The sequence below is a fragment of the Protopterus annectens genome, chromosome 5.part0, assembly GCF_019279795.1.
Source record: "Protopterus annectens isolate FY-2018-M chromosome 5.part0, PAN1.0, whole genome shotgun sequence".
NCBI classification, from domain to species: domain Eukaryota; kingdom Metazoa; phylum Chordata; order Ceratodontiformes; family Protopteridae; genus Protopterus; species Protopterus annectens.
Window position 1 is genome coordinate 1375956797 of NC_056735.1, and position 18681 is coordinate 1375975477.

The window sequence follows — 18681 nt, forward strand, 5'->3', positions numbered from 1 at the left end:
TCCCTGTAGTCTGCAGTGGGCGATCACTGATGCCAGGCATTTTGTGAATACTCTGGGCGCAGTAGATAAGCCAAAGGGCAATGCTGAGAATTGATAGTGCTCTGATCCTGCAAGAAATCTGAGGTATCTTCTGCAAATTGGTCGGATGGGGACGTGCAGGTATGCCTCCTTGAGATCTAGAGTTACCAGCCAACACTCCTTGCCCAGCATGGGAAGAAGTTGCTGTAGGGTCAGCATTTTGAATTTTGGGACAATGATGTATGTATTTAAGGTGGACAGGTCGAGAATAGGTCTCCAACTTTTTCCTTTCTTGGAACTAGGAATAGTCTGGAGTAAAATCCTTTGCCTTGTTCTGTTCTTGGAACTCTTTCCACAGCTCTCATCTTTGTTAATTGCATTATCTGTTGTAGAGCTTCTGTTTTTTGATTTGGAGGCAGGTTTGGCATTCCTCTTTTGACTGGTAAAGTGTGGAAGTGGAACCGGTAACCTTGGTCTATGGTTTGCAAAATCCACTTGTCTTTTGTGATATAGTGCCAGTTCTTTGAAAATAAAGTTAATTTTCCGCCTAATGGTGCTGCTATTTGTTCCCTGGTAGGCGGAGTTAGAATCAAGTCACTGTTGTTGTGCTGTTGTAGTGGTAGTGGCTGTGTCTGTGCCTCTGTTATTACCTTGCCACTGTCGTCCTCTGTAGGCACCCCCTCTGGATTGATTTCTGCCTCTGGAACGTCTATTCCTGCCCCTTTGGGATCTTGTGGAGTCAGGAAAGGACCAGTTTTGGCAGGCCAGTTCCTGCTAAACCTTGGGGCTGAACCTGCAAGAAATCTTTTACTGTTTGGACAGATTTTGCCTTTTCTTCCATTTTCTTCATTACCTGCTGGGCAGGCGTACCAAACAAACTGGCCTTATCCATAGGAGCATCTAATAACTTAGCTTTAACATGATCCGGTAAGACCTGTTCCTTCAGCCATGCATGTCTTCTTATCACTGTGCCAGTTATGGCTGATCTAAATGAAGCCTCCAGTGCATCATAGCCACATTTCAGTGAATGGTTACTAACCTGTTGTATGTTATTTACCATCTCTAATACATATTTCTTATCTATAGAGTCATCAGAGGACAGCTTTTTAGTTAACTGATCAAGCATAAACTCTTGGTATTGTATCGTGTGAAACTGACAGTTTAAAGCTCTGGCTGAGAGAGTAGCTGAGGTGTAAACCTTTTTGCCCCATCTGTCTAAAGACCTGGCTTCCCTTTCAGAAGGAATAGGATTTTTTGCTGTGGTCGAGGCTACTGCCTTAGGCCCCTGGGATATAGTTTCGGGGTCTGCAAGTGGGGCCTTGTATAGGTGATGATGGGTGTCTGGTACCCTGTAAAATCTATCTGGTTTGGCAGGGGCTGGAGGTAAAGAATCTGGTGCAGTGCAGACATCATTAAAGCATCGTCCACAACAGATAGGACAGGAGGTATAGCTAAGGGCCTATGTTGTGGAAGGTGCAGAAAGGTCCTAAGTCTTTTTCTGGAATCTGAGTAATCCTGTTGCTGCCATTGGAAATGTTCTCGCATGGCATGCAAGGTTTCCCCAAAGGAGAATTCTTCTGGTGAGGAAGCAGCTGGGATGGATTCTTCAGCATCTGAGTCTTCATAATTGGAGAAAGGAGCCTCTGGCTGGTCTGTAATATCAGAGTCATCCGCAGAATCATCAGAGGACCCAGGCTCTGGGGGCTCTGCTCTAGGTCTCTTCTCTGGGGGCTGCGAAGCCCTGTCTGGGTGAGATTGAGATCCCCTAATTAAGGTTATTAAATCTTCTGCCAGAGTAAGCATTTGTGCACTAGAAGTGGGCCTGGTTGAGGGGTGCTTGACAGGCACTGATTTAGTAGACTTGGCTGCTTTAGCCCTGGCAAAGGCCTTAATTGACATGGCTGCAGGAGGCCTAGCAGCACCACGTGCTGGGGTAGAGACATCCAAAGGGATGGTGTCTGATAAGTCACTAGGAACCACTGTAGTAGGTAAAATATCTGAGGTCGATTCAAGTAATGTAGCAGGAACCTCAGAAGTAGCCATAGATTCAGCTGTGCTTTGATCAGTTTTCTCGGTTTCGGCCGAAACCGAGACACTCATGATTTGCTTAACCATGGTTTCGGCGAAACCGTGGACCGCGAGTGTCGGTCTTTCTTTCGTTTTTAACAATTTGGGAAGTCGGAGGATCCGGCGGCATAATGTACGCAAAATCAGAACCGAAAAACTGTTCAGCAAACTCCGACCGACGCCTAAGCGTTCGTCGGTTGAATGAAGCACAGGCCGAACAGGCTGCTACGTCATGGTGTGGGCCTAGACAAGGCAAACAGTAAGAGTGGAAATCTTTATGAGGTATTTGTTTCCCACAAGTTAAACAGTTATTGACTTTTTCTGACATCGGCTGAGGCAAGAAAGAGTCCCCAACGGGGTACTTAGCTTTTAGAAGTCTTCGAAGTAGTATTCGGTAGTAGTAATCTCTGGATCTGACCGACCGGCACTTGTGAACAGCTTCTGCTTCGGGTGCCACGTGGCAAGAAAGACTGAGGAAAATGGCGTCGGCTGATGCCTTTATACCCGAATGACTGCCGCAATGACGTCGGGTGAAGTGCGACACCAGCCGAAGCCAGACCCAGACTTTGGAATCCGGCCGACCGAGGGGCTCCCTGACGACAGGACAACCCATTTGTAAAGACTGCAGATGCATCCTTGAAGGACATCATACAAATTTAAGTATATTACATTGAGTAAAGAGGACATGTGTAATTTTAATCAGAAACTTATATTCATTTCAGCTCGCTAAGCCTCAGAAGAGAGGTATCTAGAGTTTCAGGGAGGAGAAATATTGGGTGGATAGATAAAATAAAAAGAAGGGTCATAGTAAGTCCATGAGAAATAAATGAAAGATGAGAGGTAGTTAATCTGGGAAAGAACATTGGCAGAGCCAGTGTGATTTGAAATATTGGAGTAGACTTTTTTTAAAGAGGGGTAAGGAGGTAATGGTAGTAATGCTAGGGGGAAGAGAATTCCAGTTCCAATAGTATCTTATGGCATGAATTTTAAGGCAAGTAATCTGGTAGTTGGCGTTAAACTAATGTGTAATATTAGAGTGTTGTTACAGAGTGACAAGTTAGTACGTACTCTGTAAGCTTTTTTATACTTTTGTTAGACTTTTCTTCTGTTATCCTTTAAGAGAACCCAATTAAGTAGTCGTTTTTACAACTTGTGGGAGGTATGGGCTGCTACTTTTCAAATTGAATCTAGTACGCTAGCTAGAGTACTTTTAACATAAAGCGTTTCAAAATGGTTCCTTTCAGTAGGTAGTGTACATTTATTTAAGCGTAATACCTTATGTTAGCTTAGTTTTCACTTCTAAAATTATTTCACTGCAGCGTAGGGTTAGCGCTTGCTTGTTTAACCAAGATCAGGTCAAGCGCTTCACTTTGGTGGAGCTGTAGCGTAGGATGGCGTTGGGGGGTAAGAGAGGAAGGAGCCTAAAAGTAAAAAGATACAGATTTCAAAGACTGTGTTAGTGTTAGCTCATATAATTAGAACATTAATTAAACTATAGCGTTCAACCTTATACATTCTATTCCATTCTAACAATGCCAGAGTTGATTATTTAGTATCTAGCTGACGAGCGCTAAACAATAACATTCTATCCAAGACAGTTTAAGAATATGTAGTCTTAAGGAACAGTAGCAATTTCTCATTTCAACATCCAGAGTCTAGCTGAAGAGTGCCAAACAGTAGTATTATATGCAGGACAGTTTAAACATCTTTTGTGATGATGTGCCAGTTGTCTGCAAAAAATGCTAATTTTCCTCCCAAGGGAGCTGCCAGGAGAGATTTGCTTAGTAGTTTGAGGATTGAGTCATTGCGTTTGTCTTCTGCTAGCTTGGGGCCTGTCTTCTCCTCCTTTCTGGGTAGCAGTACCCCATTGGCGAGGTTTGCAAGGGCCTTGTGACTGACCTCTGCCCCTTGGGCGTCTGTATTTGCCCCTCTGTGATCTGTCACAAGCTGGAAACGACCAGTTTTTTGTTGGCCAATTTCTGCTGAAACGAGGGGGTTGTTCCTGCAAAAAATCCTTGACCGTCTGCATATACTTTGCCTTTTCCTCCATTTTCTTTAAGACCTCTTCTGCTTTGACACCAAATAATACATCCTGCTGTAAAGGTGCATCCAATAATTTTGCTTTAACATGATCAGGAAGGGTTTGTTCTTTTAACCAAGCATGTCTACGTATGACAGAGCCAGTAACAGATGCTCTACAGGAAGCTTCCAACGAATCAAATCCGCATTGTAAAGTATGTTTGCCCACCTGTTCAGCTGCATGCAACAGGTCCTGCATTTCCTTGAATTCAGACTGTTCAGTATGTGTGCTCATTTTTTGTTTTAATTGAGACATTAGGAATTGCTGATACTTCAGCATGTGAAACTGACAATTTAATGCTCTCATAGCCAGAGTTGCTGAGGTGTATAGTTTCTTTCCCCATCTATCTAGGGCTCTGGAGTCCCTTTCAGAGGGCACAGGATTTTTAGCCATAGAAGCTTTAGCTCCCTTAGGACCCTGGGAAATTGTTTCTGGGTCAGCCATAGGGCTTTTATAAAGGAATTTGTGTGAGTCAGGTACTCTGTAGTATCTATCTGGTTTGGCTGGAGCAGGAGGTAGAGCGTCTGGATTTAAACTAGCCTCAAAGTAAACATCACCACAATATCTAAAACTGGAGGGATAGCAAGAGGTCTGTGCTGGGGTAGTAAAAGGAACTCTCGGAGCCTTTTCTTAGAATCAGAGTAGTCCTGGCCTTCCCAGTGGAACCTTCCCAGTGGAAATGTTCCCTCATGGTATGTAAAGCTTCCCCATAGGAGTAGTCTTCAGGGGGAGATGCTGAGGGAAAAGAGTCTTCAGCATCAGAGTCTTCATAAGGTGGAAAAGTGTAATCCTGTTCCTCAGAAGAATCTGAGGAAATTGAAACCTGGTCAGAGGAAGCGTAAGCCTCCTCTTGTCTTGGTCTTTTATCAGGAGGGGGATGGGAACCCCTGATTAGGGTAATCAAATCTTCAGCCATCTTAAGCATCTGTTTCTTAGGCATGGGGCCTTGAACTGTAGACTGATGTACAGTCTTCTTAGGTTTTAAAGGAGTTTTAAGCTTAGCATAAGATTTAATGGTGAGTGTAGTTGGTCTGAAGACACCTTCTGCAACCGAAGGTGTTTCCACTGCACCGGGGTCTACTTCTGCTCCGGTGTCGGAAGATGGCTGCATCGGCCTAGTAGACACCGCTTGAGAATCCGCAGCTCAGGGGCTGCGTAGGCGCCTCACTAAAAACCGGAGAACCGGCGACAGGCTCAGCAGAGACCTCGGAGTCTGGCTTGTTCCTAGGCTGCCTGCCCTTATCCTTGCATTTTTTTATGTATGCCAGTCGTCGGCTGCTCCGACGGCATGATATAATTAAATTTCCTACCACAGTAATGTTGTGCGAAGTCAAAACGGCGTTTGATAGTTTATTTATTAAACCTAGCACAAAACCAACAACCTGTGATGTCGTGGTCTGGGCCTAGGCAAGGAATACAATAGGAATGGAAGTCCTTATGAGGTATTTGCTTCCCACAAGAAATGCAATTGTTAACTTTTTCTGACATCGGACTGAGGCAAGAAAATGTTCCCAATGGGGTACTTAGCTTTATTGAAGACTTCGGACTGAAATTCGAATCGTAAATCTCAGGTGTCGGCTGACCGGCACTTGCGAACTGCTTCTGCTTCGGGCACCAAGAAAGACTGGGAAAATGGCGTTGGATGCCTCTCATATACCCCTGGCTCTCTGACGTCAGGGAAGAAGCGACAGCAACCGACGCCGGACCAAGACTTTGGAATTCAGGCCGACTGCGGGACCGCCTGACGGCAGGATAACCTAAGTGTGACGACTGCAGCAGGGTAACACGATGAACATCTGCAACGCCAGGAAAACATCAGTTTCAGACAAGAATGTGATGTACAAGAACTTGAACAAGGAGTGCATAAATATTTGGGAATTGATAAATGATAAACAATAAAATACGAACAAATGCATATAAAACTTAGTAAGGAATACTTCAGAAGACTTAAATTAATCCTGAAAACAGCACTAGCATCTAGGAACAAAATCCAGTCTATAAACTAATTTGCTCTTCCTGTCCTAACTTACAGTTTTGGAGTGACTGACTAGCCCCAAAATGTGCTGGACAGATTAGATAGGAAAACAAGAAGTATGCTTCATGCTCACCAAGTGATTTATAAAAATCAGTGCATACCACGATTATATATTCCCCATTCTGAAGGAGGGATGGACCTCCTTGAAATTGATTATATGCACAGATCTGCAATCTTGGGACTCCATACATCTGCTGACCTCAAAAGAACCAAATGCAGTGAGTTTTGAAACATGAGGAGAATAAATCTAAGATGACTTCTCTGCTTAACCTAGCAGAAACATATCGGCATCAAGCAGGAATGGAAATTCCTAGCAGAAGCATATCGGCATCAAGCAGGAATGGAAATTAAACCGGAAGTAGATAAAAATCAGGTAACTGAATGTGCCAAAAAACAACAGAAAAATATAAGGTGAAGGATTGGCTAAAAAGACAAGAAATGTAGAAGAAGAATAAATATAGTTGCAAGTATAGAAAACTTCTGGTAGAACCTTGTGTTGATCAGGAACGAACACAGGAATGGTTAAGGAGAGGCAAATTCAAACCAAGAGATGAAAGGTTAATACTGGTGGCCCAAGGTAGTGGGCTGCGTACACATTGGTTAATAAAGTCCACTGAACATGTAGAAGAAACAGACAAATGCAGGTCTTGTAAAACTGAACTGTTAACAGTTGCACATCTCATTGCTGGTTGCAACATACTAATGGCAGGAGGACTGTATACTGGTGAGACTGTTGCACTGGAGATTGTGCAAACATTACGGTACTGAATTGGCAGAAAAACAATGGAAACATAAGCCACAAAGCATCACACAAAATGAAGTCGTCTACATTACTTGGGATCATCCATTGCCAACAGTTCAAAAGACAGATGCTAGAAAACCAGATACAGTGGTCCAAGAAAAGAAGACAAAAGTAGCACTGATCATTGAAATTGCCACATCCAGTGACTACAGCGTCTTGCATACAGAGAGACACAAAGTCATAAAATATCAAGATTTGCAGGCAGAAACAACAGCAATGTGGAAGAAAGATACCCAGGCAGTTCCAATAGTAGTAGGAGCAATGGGTCTTGTAAAAAAAGAAATTACAGTCGTATTTAGATATGTTACCAGTACATGTTAACTCCATATGAACTGTAGGAGGAGTGGCACATTGCTGGTGCTGCAAAGAGCACTACTGGCTGACATCAAAGATTGAAACAATACTAATTTCATGAACTTTAATCATATTTTGACTTAGGAATGGGGCCCATTCCCGTCATGGTATTAGAAACCCAAATGACTTGGAGAAATTAAAAGACATATTCAAGAATATTTTTAATCATCTCTCTCTCTTTTTTGTTACATATGCATATTAAGCTGTAATTCTATACACATTTTTTCCATCTCAAGTCTATTACCGTAATTAGTCCTTGTTCCATATGCCCAAGCATGTTTCTTTCCCCATGTTCCAAACTACCACACCATTCCAAAGTTTGTCTTCTTTCTTTCTCTGTTAATAATCTGATGTCCTCTAAAACAATATGTGCATCTACTTGAGGACACCATTGCAATATACCTATTCTCCTCTTAATATTTTTCATATTGTTCACATTTAAAGCTAATATTTTCAGCTTTTAAGAACAGGTAGTATAATAAAACTTTTATTCATTTCCTTTCTTATTTTCTCTACGCATTACATTTTTGAATTTTCTTTTCCTTTAACTCTTTACCCTATCTAATTCTTTTCATTTCTTACTGTATGTCATCTTCTTCAACACTTGTCTCGTCTGTTTCTTTTTCCTTTCTTCAACTTCATGTAGAACCTCTCTATTAGTCAAACCTTTTTGTACATTTTCTTGTATAAACACATTCTATCTCTTTATCCTGTATAACTTCATTTTCTTGCACATTCATTTCACATTCTAGCAATGAATGACCAGTATTGCCATATTTTTTGCAATTTAAATCACTTGCTTCATTATGCCCTGCTTTACCACATTCATTGATTAAATGATCATGTTTTCAACAAAAATAAGTCTTTGGCTGACCCCTGTATTTCACAAAAGGAATAGCTGTGCAAAATGTTACCATAACCATAGATTTTCTTCTCTTGCATGTTGCAGTATTCTTAACATGGGGGATCCTCTGCCTCAAGCAAACCGAACATCTAGTACATATGCAAAAACTTAGCCTGGCTGCTGTATGGTGCATGGGACGTCACACATAGGTACCATAAACAGTGGGCCATAAATGTGACGTCCGCATGCACAGACCTCAGAACTGAATGCCCCAGATGGACAATAGTCTAAGGGTAACTGATCAGGATGCAATACAGAGAGGAAAAATAAGGAACAGGAAGAAGAGGAGGAGGCAGAAATCCTAAATAGGGTAGGAGGGAGGGATAGAATTACTGCAACTTGGAAGAGAAGGACATCTATGGTTATTGTAAGACTTTACATAATTGTTCTAGGTCCTTCTATTCTCATGTTGCAGTATTCTTAACATGAGGGAGAGTTTCAAAGCTCAGCATGGGTTATGGGAGGTGGAAGAAGAGGAACGCTCTATGAATCCATGCAGGATGACTTTAGCAAAGCCTGCCCTAGCCCTGGAGATATAGTCCAGCTTGGAATGTTTAGTGAAAGTGTGGACTGGAGACCATGTGGCTGCCTCTAGGATAGTGGCTATATCTAATCCTTTGAAAAAAAAAACCCTGAGGAGGCCACAGCCCTGGTGGAGTGGGCCCTCACACTGCAATTAAGGTGCTTTCCATGAAAGAAGTAGCAAAAGGAAATAGTGTTGGAAATCCAAGAAGACATTGTTTGCTTGGATACAGCTTTCCCCAAAGCTCTGGGGTGAAAGGATACAAACAACTGGTTTGACTTTCTGATGTTCTTAAGTCTTACCTGGTTAAATCTAAGTTGTCTGTAAACATCAAGGGAATGGAGCACTCTCACACTGTCATTTTATGGGGAAGGAAAGAACGTGGGTAAGTGGATGGACTGGTTAAGTGACAGTTCACTGACCACTTTAGGCATGAAGGACAGGTTTGTATGAAGAGAGACCCTATCCTTATGAAATATCAGGTATGGTGGGTTAGCCATGACTGCTTGTAGTTCTGAGACCCTTCTGGCTGAAGTTAGGGCTACAAGAAGCACTGTTTTTCCAAGTGCACAACTTCAAGGTGGCTGACACTGCTGGCTCAAAGGGGGCAGTAGTGAGTTTTTCTAGAATGAAATTCAGTTCCAAAGGAGGAGGGATAGGTTTCCTTGGAGACCTGATATGAAGTACCCCCTTAAGGGAAAGTTTTACCTCTAATCTGGATAACAAAGGTGGACGGAGGCGTAAGCAAGCAGAGATAGCTGACAAATAGACTTTCACTGAGGAATAGGAAAGTGCAGACTTAAGGAGCTCATACAAATAAGACAAAATTAGATGTACATCTGCCTAAAAGGGATCTATTTGTCTGTGAAGACACCAACTGGAGAACCTTTTACACTTGGATAGGTAGGATCGCCTGGTAGTGGGTTTCCTGGCCTCCTGTAGGATAGAAAGCACGTCCTCTGAATAAAGGTGTCTAAAAGGGATCAGAATTTTAATCACCCACAGGGTTAGTCTGAGGGTTTGGAGGTGTGAATGGATAAGTGATCCCTTCAGTTGGGTGGTCAACCTTGTGTGCTAACTTGTGGCAATTGCCCTTGGCTAGAGAAAAAAAAGTAGGGGAACCAGTGCTGCCTTGGCCAAAAGGGGATCACCAACAAGATTTCTGGTTTGTCCTGTTGAATTTTCAGCAGGACTTCCTGTATGAGAGGGAAGGGGGGATGCATAAAGAAACATCCCCTTCCAGGAGACTGAGAAGGTGCCCACCCTGCAGGCTTGAGGGGAGGGGATTCTTGTGCATAATAACTTCAGTTGTCTGTTCTGAAAGGAGGTAAACAGATATATTTGTGGTGTACCCCACCGGTGGACTATGTCCAGGAAGACATGTCGGTGCAACATCCATTCATGATTCTGTGACAATGATCTGCTGACAGTATCTGCCTGAACATTGTTCTAAGATGGGATGTAAACTGCCTGCAGTGTCACCTTGGAGAGATAGCCATTTCACAAGCTTGGATGGCCAGCCTGCAGAGTAAGTAGGATTTTGTCCCCCACTTCTTGTTGATATACCACAAGACTGTGGTGTTGTCTGTAAAGATTTTTAGAGGTACTGTGTGTGTTATGAGGGGAAGGAGTGCTTTTAGGGCTAGGATAAGGACAGTCATTTCCCTGATACTGATGTGTTTTTTTCCAAAGGCAGGGGGGTCCCATTGGCCCTGAACCTTCAGTCCATTCATAGTTGCTCCCCATCCCAGATCTGATGCATCTGTGTACATATGTTGTACCAGAGGAAGTGGTTGTAATGGTAGTCCTAGTTTCGGGTGAATTTGCTCTTTCTTGAGACATGGAAGGAATGGTACCTGAAACTCTAGTAGGTGGTCATGTTGGGACCAAACATTCTTCAGGTACCACTGAAATTTTCTCATGTGTAACCTGGCTAGGGGCAACATGGGAAGAGTGGGTGCCATAAACCCCAAGAGGCATAGGAACTCCCTGGCTGAAATGCAGCTGGTTAGGAGTAAATGGTCCTGGAAGCAAATGGTCAAAGATGTGACCTTTTCTGGGGGGGAAGAAAGGCCTTCATCAAATCTGTTCTTACTCAGCAACCCAGAAGCACCTGGGAGGAAATAAGTGAGAATTTGAGATGGTTGATTGTGAAACCCAGGCCTTTGAGGAGGGAAATGATGAACTGCAGGTGCTTTTGTAGAGTATTTGGATGATCTGTCTGGATAAGAAGATCGTCTAAGTATGGGAAGATTTGAATATCTTTTGTTCTGCAAAAGGCCACCACAAGAGCTAAACATTTTGTGAATACCCTTGGTGCTGTGGACAAACCAAAGAGCAAGGCAGTAAACGGGTAGTGCAAGGATTGCACTGCAAAACACAGGAATTTCTGATAAGGTGGGTAAATAGGGATGTGAAGATATGCATCCTTCAGGTCTAATGTGACCAGATAAGAACTAGGGGACAAGAGTAGAAAAAGTGTTTGAAGGGAGAGCATCCAGAAGGTGGGTACATGGAGGAAAGAGTTTAGAAGGGACAGGTCCAAGATGGGTCTCCATGGTCCATCCTTTCTTGGGACTAGGAAGAGTCTGGAATAAAAACCTTGTCCTTTCTGACCTTTTGAATTGTACCCTGTCTGACATGATCTTGAATGACTTGTGGGATGGGATGAATTTGGTCCTTTGGAGGGTGTGGGATACCTTTTGGGAGAGGTTTTTCCCTCCAGGTCATGAAACACCCTTTTTCTACTACTGACAAGACCCAGGTGTCTGAGGTGATCTGTTGCCACAGGGGAAGACAGTGAGGGAGGCGGACAAAAAGGGGAAGATGAAGTATTCTGACAGTCATGCACTGTTAGGCCTGTCATGAAAGGGCTGTATTGGAGTAGTTTGAGAGGAGGTAGGCCTGGCAGAGGAAGGCTTTCTGGCACCTTTTCGGGTTTGGTGGAAGGTGGAGTGGATGCCTTCCTGACAAACCCGAGTTTGGCAGGGTAGTTTTTAAAAATCTTGGGCAATGGTGAGACAAAATGGTGTCTGAGGTCCTGCAGCTCCTTGCTCTTTTCCTGCAGGGTATTAAAACAGTTCTGCTGACAGCTTTCCAAAGTGAAAGCTATTGTCAAGAGGAGCGTTCATAATTTTGCTTTTAAAATCAACAAGCGATGGTTGTAGCCAGAGCCAGGAGTACCTATTGAGGACTGAGGCTGAAGCAGCTGACCTGGCTGAAGCTTTTGCAGCATCATAGCTGCATTTTATAGTGTTTCTAGTGACCTGTGCAACTAGTGAAAGAGTGGAAGCCACCTGTGCATTAGTGGACAAATCTGTAATTGAGCTCAGTTGATCCATGGCTTGTGCAACCAGGTCCAAGGCATATCTGACCATATGCCTTTGGTAATTGATGGCTCTAAAGGCCAGGGTGGAAGATGTTTAAATTTTCTTCCTTAACCTATTATTTTACTATCTTTATCCAATGGGAGCAAGGAAGAAGACGGAAGCTGTCTGAATTGTTTATCTGGAGAGACAGTAATTAAATCAGGGTCTGCCACAGGAGGCTTGATAAGAAATTTGAAGTCATCAGGCATTTTATAGAACCTGACTGGTCTTTTGGGGGCTTGTGGCTGATACTCTGGAGCTTTGGAAGCTGAGGCAAAGGTGTCCAAGTAGGCTGGGATCACTGGAGAAATGGCTGAAGGGGAGGGGAGGGGGATTCCATCTGCAGAAGCTCGTATCATCTCTTTTGAACTTCTGTCATTTGTGTGGAATCCCATTTGAAGTACTCCCTCATTTTGGAAATAGTTTCCCCAAAGGTGATGTCTTCAAGTGGAGAATCATTTTCTAGAGAGTCCTCTTCAGGAGAAAAGGATCTTAAGGGAGAAGCCAGTTGTGAGGAATATGAAAGGGACTCATCTGAAGAGGAAGAGGAAGTATCTCCTTCAGGTGCCTGTGGATGGGGAAAGGGGCCTAAAGAAGCAGGACTGGGACTCAAAGCTGGCAGAAAAGAAAGAGCCTGTGAGGAGGTAGGCCTAAGGGCCATAAAGGCCTGGAAAAGAGACTGAAAGAATGCCTGCTCTGAAGGAGCAGACAAATGCTTAGACTTCTGTTTCTTTTTTTAGAGGAGTCATCTTTGGTCAGGCTGAGCAAATGCTGGCCTAGGATCAGAGGACATCAGAGGCTTAGAAGAGCTTTCCTCAGTTATGGAAGCTGCCATACGCTGTTTGGGCGAACCTCTATCCCCCTGACATCTGAAGCCGACGTCGCTGGTACCTCTGCGGACATGCAGGCTGGAGAAACTAGGGCGGCATCAGAAAAGGTACCCGCTGAAGTCGCCAAAGCCATCACTCATACCTCAGTCCCTAGATTGGCTACTGGTGGGACGTCCGAACCCAGAGGTGCAGGAGCTTTTTCCAGCCTTGCTACTTTCGCCTTCTTTCTCGGCGGTTCGGCCGATATGACAGGCGTCGCTTCCATACCCAAAGCAAATCGCTTAAGACGTTGGTTTTCCACAAATAAGTTTAGGGCTGCAAGACTGCTGTCTGGAATTTTAGGGACGAATGACTGGCAAATGGAATACGCTTTGTAGTCGTGGGAAGGCCCTAAACAAAAGAGGCAGAGGTTGCTGTGGTCTTTGTGCGGGATTTGACATCCGCACTTAAATTTCCCTTCCCAGATGACATGAATAGAATAAGCTTAAGGAAAGAACAAAAAAACAGCAACCAGAATAGAAAATGTTTCCCAACAGGTGAGCTGACTTTCGAATGGTGGCAGAGAAGTTCTGAGGTCTGTGCATGCAGATGTCACATTTATGGCCCATGGTTTATGCTACCTACATGTGAAGTCCATGCACCATGCAGCAGCCAGGCTAAGCTTTTGTAAATGGGCCAAACATTCAAGTCGCCTCAGGCAGAGGATGCCCCTGTTAATAATGCTGCAACATGAGAACAGAAGGACATCCCCTATTAACATGAACAGTAATAACACTAGGTACATGCATAACATTATCATTTTCCATTTTCAGTATTAATCCACATGCCCATCCCCCAAATTCATAATTTTCTTTCATCATATATTTTTGTAGTGTCCATTACTTCTTTACATATAGTTAATACATGTTCTTTTACTTCAATTTCAGTTCTAAATAGTTCTAAACTGGATCGTTATTCTTTTTTGTTTGTCTGTAAAAAGCTTGCACTATATATTCTGACCATGAATAAATATTTTCCTTTTGTTCATATGCACCCAAAAACTTTTCCATGGCCTGCCCAGTATCAAATATCAAGTCACAAAAAGTATTTTTATTAAATAAATGCTTTTACCTCTTTTGCTTTGACATCCAGAAGTGCTATGACAGAGTCCCAAACCTCATAACTGTCCAAACTTTCTTATTTTACTGCTCACACATACTGTATACTTCTTTTTGTTTCTTTTATTTCGTCTTTCTTCTTTGATCCTTCTCCAACAGTCTGTGCATGTTTTGACTCCAGAACTTTCTCTGGCACAGTCCCTTCTTTTTCTTCTTCTCTTTTTTCCATGTTGTCGCTCCATGAAATTGCAGCTCCATTTTCTGGCTCACTATGGTTTTCAATTTCTTCAAAATAATCCCCCTGACTGGAGGGTTATAATTATGCATTTTTCAGAGGTAAATGTCTCTCCTTCAAACCTCCTCCTCTGAAAGTTTTCCTCTGAATCCATCTCTGTTTTACCTATAATCTCCTTTTCCTCCAAAGTCACTGTTTTATCTGTACCCACATAATCAGAAAAAAACTCCTGGTAGTAATTCTACCATTTGAACTAAATTTCAGCAACTTGCACTTCAGTTTCAGGAAAAACTAAAACAGCCATATTTTCTCCCTTTTCCTCCTGGCTGCCTACTAACCTGGTCAACAAAGGATAAATAAATTACACAAACTTTCACTATGGAAACTGATAATGTGTCACTCAGAGTGGCATGGTTTTGCAGTGTGCCCATTTCCCTCTTCAAACTTGACTAGTGTATACATATATTTTGCAATGATGGCCGCTGAAAACACAATATGTACATGAGTGTGGTGGATTGTAACTAATTCCTCCTTAGTCTAAGAGGCTGGGACTTCAGGGTAGACTAAACCACCATCATGATCATTTATGACACATGGACAACTCATTGAAGATATTGCTGGCAAGCTTTGTGGCACTACCAGAAGGGAACACGGCTATACCTCCACACATAGTTACCAACCTGTGATCAAAATAATGGTTTGCAGCACACATTCAAAACATCAGAATTCTGCAGTGTAGCTGGTCAAGTACACTGGATGTGCAAGCATGATTTCTAAGCTGTGAACCTTCCAAAACAGATACATAAACAAAGGTTGGTAGTCAAAACTGGTTAATGTCTACATTGCAAAGGTTTCAGAACAAAATGTAAACACTCACATTAAAGTCAAGAAGTGCATCCATCTGATTCTGTATAATGGGAACAGTCTTTAGAAGTTTCTCAGTGTTCATTGTTCTCATTACACCATCAGGCCTATATACAGACAAAAAAAAAATCAATTGCAAGAAGTTTTAAAGGGATAAGATTTCATAAGTGGCATTTCCCAGAACGTGCTTTTACTGACAGGCATGACAAAAGCTTAAGAATGTGTTCTTTCACTATGTTAAGTAAAAGACTGCTTCTTTACTATAATATAACATTACATACATTCCACCATACATACAGTAGAGAACTTGAACTCAGCCTGCAGGGGGAAAAAAAAAAAAGAAAGAGGAAAAAGAAAAATGATGCACTTTTATAAAGAAGTTATGTACTTACCATAATGTTCCAACTGAGTTGTTGCTTTTCATTTGTTTTCAAACCATGGAACTTGGATCCAAGATCGGATCTGACTCAACTGTATACACCAGCATCGAAGCAGAAATCTGAGCTCCTCCCCTACCCATAATGCTCTGCTCTCTCTCCTCCCCTCAGATCAAGTTTGTTGCAGGACAGCACCACCCAACCCACAGCAGAGAACCTTAACCCCTTACCACAGAGGGGGTACACACACACACACACACACACACACACACACACACACACACATGACTCAAACCCAGGACCAAGATAAACCTGCGCCTACATCTGCCCGGTCCACAACACAAGCCCAAAGGGAGGGGAAAGACAAATGAAAAGCAACAAATCGGACAGAACGTTATGGCAAGTACATAACTTCTTTATCTTAAGTTGTTGTTTACATCTGGTCTTCAACCTCTACGGCAAAGTCCCTAGCTACAGTAACTTTGGGAAACCCTTGTGGAAGGATATTACGGAGCATGGCAGAGCCAAAGGAAGCCATGCTCCTGGAGAGAATGTCCAACATGCAATGAGAAACAAAAGTATGTCAGGAGTTCCAAATGGCAGCGGAGCAAATGTCATTAGTAGGAACCCTGGATCAAAATGCCGCAGAAGTAGACACTGACCTGGTGGAATGGTCCCAGACAGGGCCAAGTAAAGGCATACCTTTAGCACAATAAGCCAGAGAGATGCAACTAGAAATTCAATGAGTACGGGTGACCTTAGAAATAGACTTTCCCAAGGGGGCTCAGAAAACGATACAAAACATTGATCAGACTGTCATAAATTTTTGGTTATATCCATACAAAAGCACAACTGCCTGTGGACATAAAGAAAATTCAATCTGTATTCCCATTTGTTCTGATAACTTGGAAAGAAGATTGGAAAATTAATCACCTGGGTAATGTTAGCTGCAGAAGCCATCTTCTTTGGCATGAAAGAGGGGTTGGTACAAAGTCAATATGCCCTTATGGAAGACCAGAAAAGGAGGCTTAATTGACAATGCCTGCAATTCAGATACCCGCTTGGCAGAAGCGATAGCCACCAAGAAGGCCGTCTGCCAAAAAAGAAACTGTAAAACCACAGTAGCAGCTGGTTTGAAAGGAGGAGAAACCAGGGCCTGCAAAACCAATGTAAGATCCCAAGAAGGCGTGGGATCCTTGACTGATGGCTTAAGGATGAAGGTACCCTTTAAAAAGGCCTTGTAGAGTTTAGAAGAAGCCAGGGAAGCAGAATTCTATCCCTCATGGAAATTTGAGATGGCTGCAAATTGAACTTTATCCTTAGAAAAACAAATGGGCTAGAAAATCCAATATGGCCAAAACAGGATCTGTGAAAGGATCCAATTTATGCCAAGACACCCAGATGGAAAAGCGTTTCCATTTACTGGAGTAAATTTTTCTAGCAGAGGCTTTATGAGCCACAACCAAAAATCTTTTTAACTGGTGAAGACAGCCTGGGAGTTCTCGCCATCAAAGGAATTGGAGCAGCCATGCGATGAGCTTCAGGCTAAGTCCAGGTGTGGAACCTTTGGGTGTGAGAGGAGATCTGGAACCCGATCCAGAATCCAGGGAGGACACATCAGATGAGAACAAAGAGTGGGGAACCAAACATGATGAGGTCAGAATGGGACAATGAGGATGACCTTGCTCTTCCACCGCTGTGCTTTCTGAAGAAACTTTGGGATCAGAGGAAGAGGGGGGTAAGCATAAAGTAGACCAAAGAGTCACGCACAGACCACAGCATCCCTGGATAACTCCCCCAGAGGGGGGGGGGATCAGGGCAAAAACCTCAGTGCACTTGACACTGGAAGGAGAGGCAAATAAATTGCAGCAAAAATGGCCCCATTTCAGAAAGATCATGTCCGCCACTGAAGGCTTCAAAGACCACTCGTAAGGCATTAGAATGGTTCTGCTGAGCCTGCCCACTAGAATGTTGGACTTCCCCAGAATGTGCACTGCCACCTGAAAAACCACTGGAAATGATCACCCACTCCCACAATCTCATGGCCTCGCAGCACAGGGGATAAGATCTAGTCCACCCCTGTTGCTGATGTATCAGACAACAGACATGTTTGTCCATCTGTATGGCAAATGTCCCAGAGGGAAGAAAAAGCATAAAGGGCTTGCCACGCCGAAGCACCGCTCTCATCTCCGGGACATGGATTTGCAGATTGGTCTACAAGGGGGACTATGTGCCTTGGACAGTCTGTCCTATGCAATATCCCCCCTACCCGAGCTGGGAGGCATCAGTGGTCACCGTGATCAAGAGGGGGAAGGAAGAACAAATGGCCAGCCCAGGAGGAGGTCCAGGTCTGGGGAATGCAGCCATCAATGAAGAGACTCCCAATAAACCCAGGATAGCCGAACAGGGTACAAAACAGGAAAGTCAAGTAAGGTCCACTGCAGGATACTCATGTGTAGGCGCATAGTTCGCAGTAAAGTTATCAGGGCCTCCATAGACCCCAATGTCCAAAGAACCATATCTGCTGGGGGGCAAGGAGTTTGTAGTATAAACCTCACATGTTGCTGGAGCAAAAGTATCCTGTCTGGCAGCAGAAACACCCTGCTCTGTACCGTGTCCAACTGGGTGCTTATAAAATCTATTACCTGAACCTGTTCAAAGTTCGACTTGGCAAGACTGATAAATGCGCCCAGGGAAGATGTTAGAAGGAGGTAATCCCTGGCCTGAAGAAACTGATGCCTGGTGGAACAGAGAGGAGCCAATCATCCATGTAAAGAAAAGTACAGTTTTGTACCTACCATAAATGTAGATGTTCGAGTGCTCATACAGCTGCAGTCATTACAGATGGGTTATCCTGCCGTCAGGCGGGTCCTCGGTCAGCCGAATTCCAAAATCTAGGTCCGGCATCGGTTGTCGTCGCTTCTTCCCTGACGTCAGTGCGGCAGAAGTATAAAAGAGGCAGCCGACGCCATTTTCTTCAGCTTTTCTTGCCCCAGATGTCAGGTGCCCCCAGAAGGAAGGCAAAACATAATGTTATGCAAACATGCAATATACATAAATCAAAAAACAGTAGTTGCAAGCAAATACACCATAAAAGAATACCCCAAATAGGTTGAATGATAAAGGT

General features: G+C 43.4%; 1 protein-coding gene across 1 annotated transcript in view; it reads right to left on the bottom strand.

Moving 5' to 3' along the window:
* Positions 1–18681, bottom strand: part of LOC122802376 (phosphatidylinositol-binding clathrin assembly protein) — a 529090-nt gene that overhangs the window by 96245 nt on the left and 414164 nt on the right. Inside the window, exon 5 of the mRNA XM_044072007.1 lies at positions 15191–15284. Within this exon, the coding sequence (XP_043927942.1) occupies positions 15191–15284 (94 nt within the window). The remainder of the gene's footprint in view (positions 1–15190; positions 15285–18681) is intronic.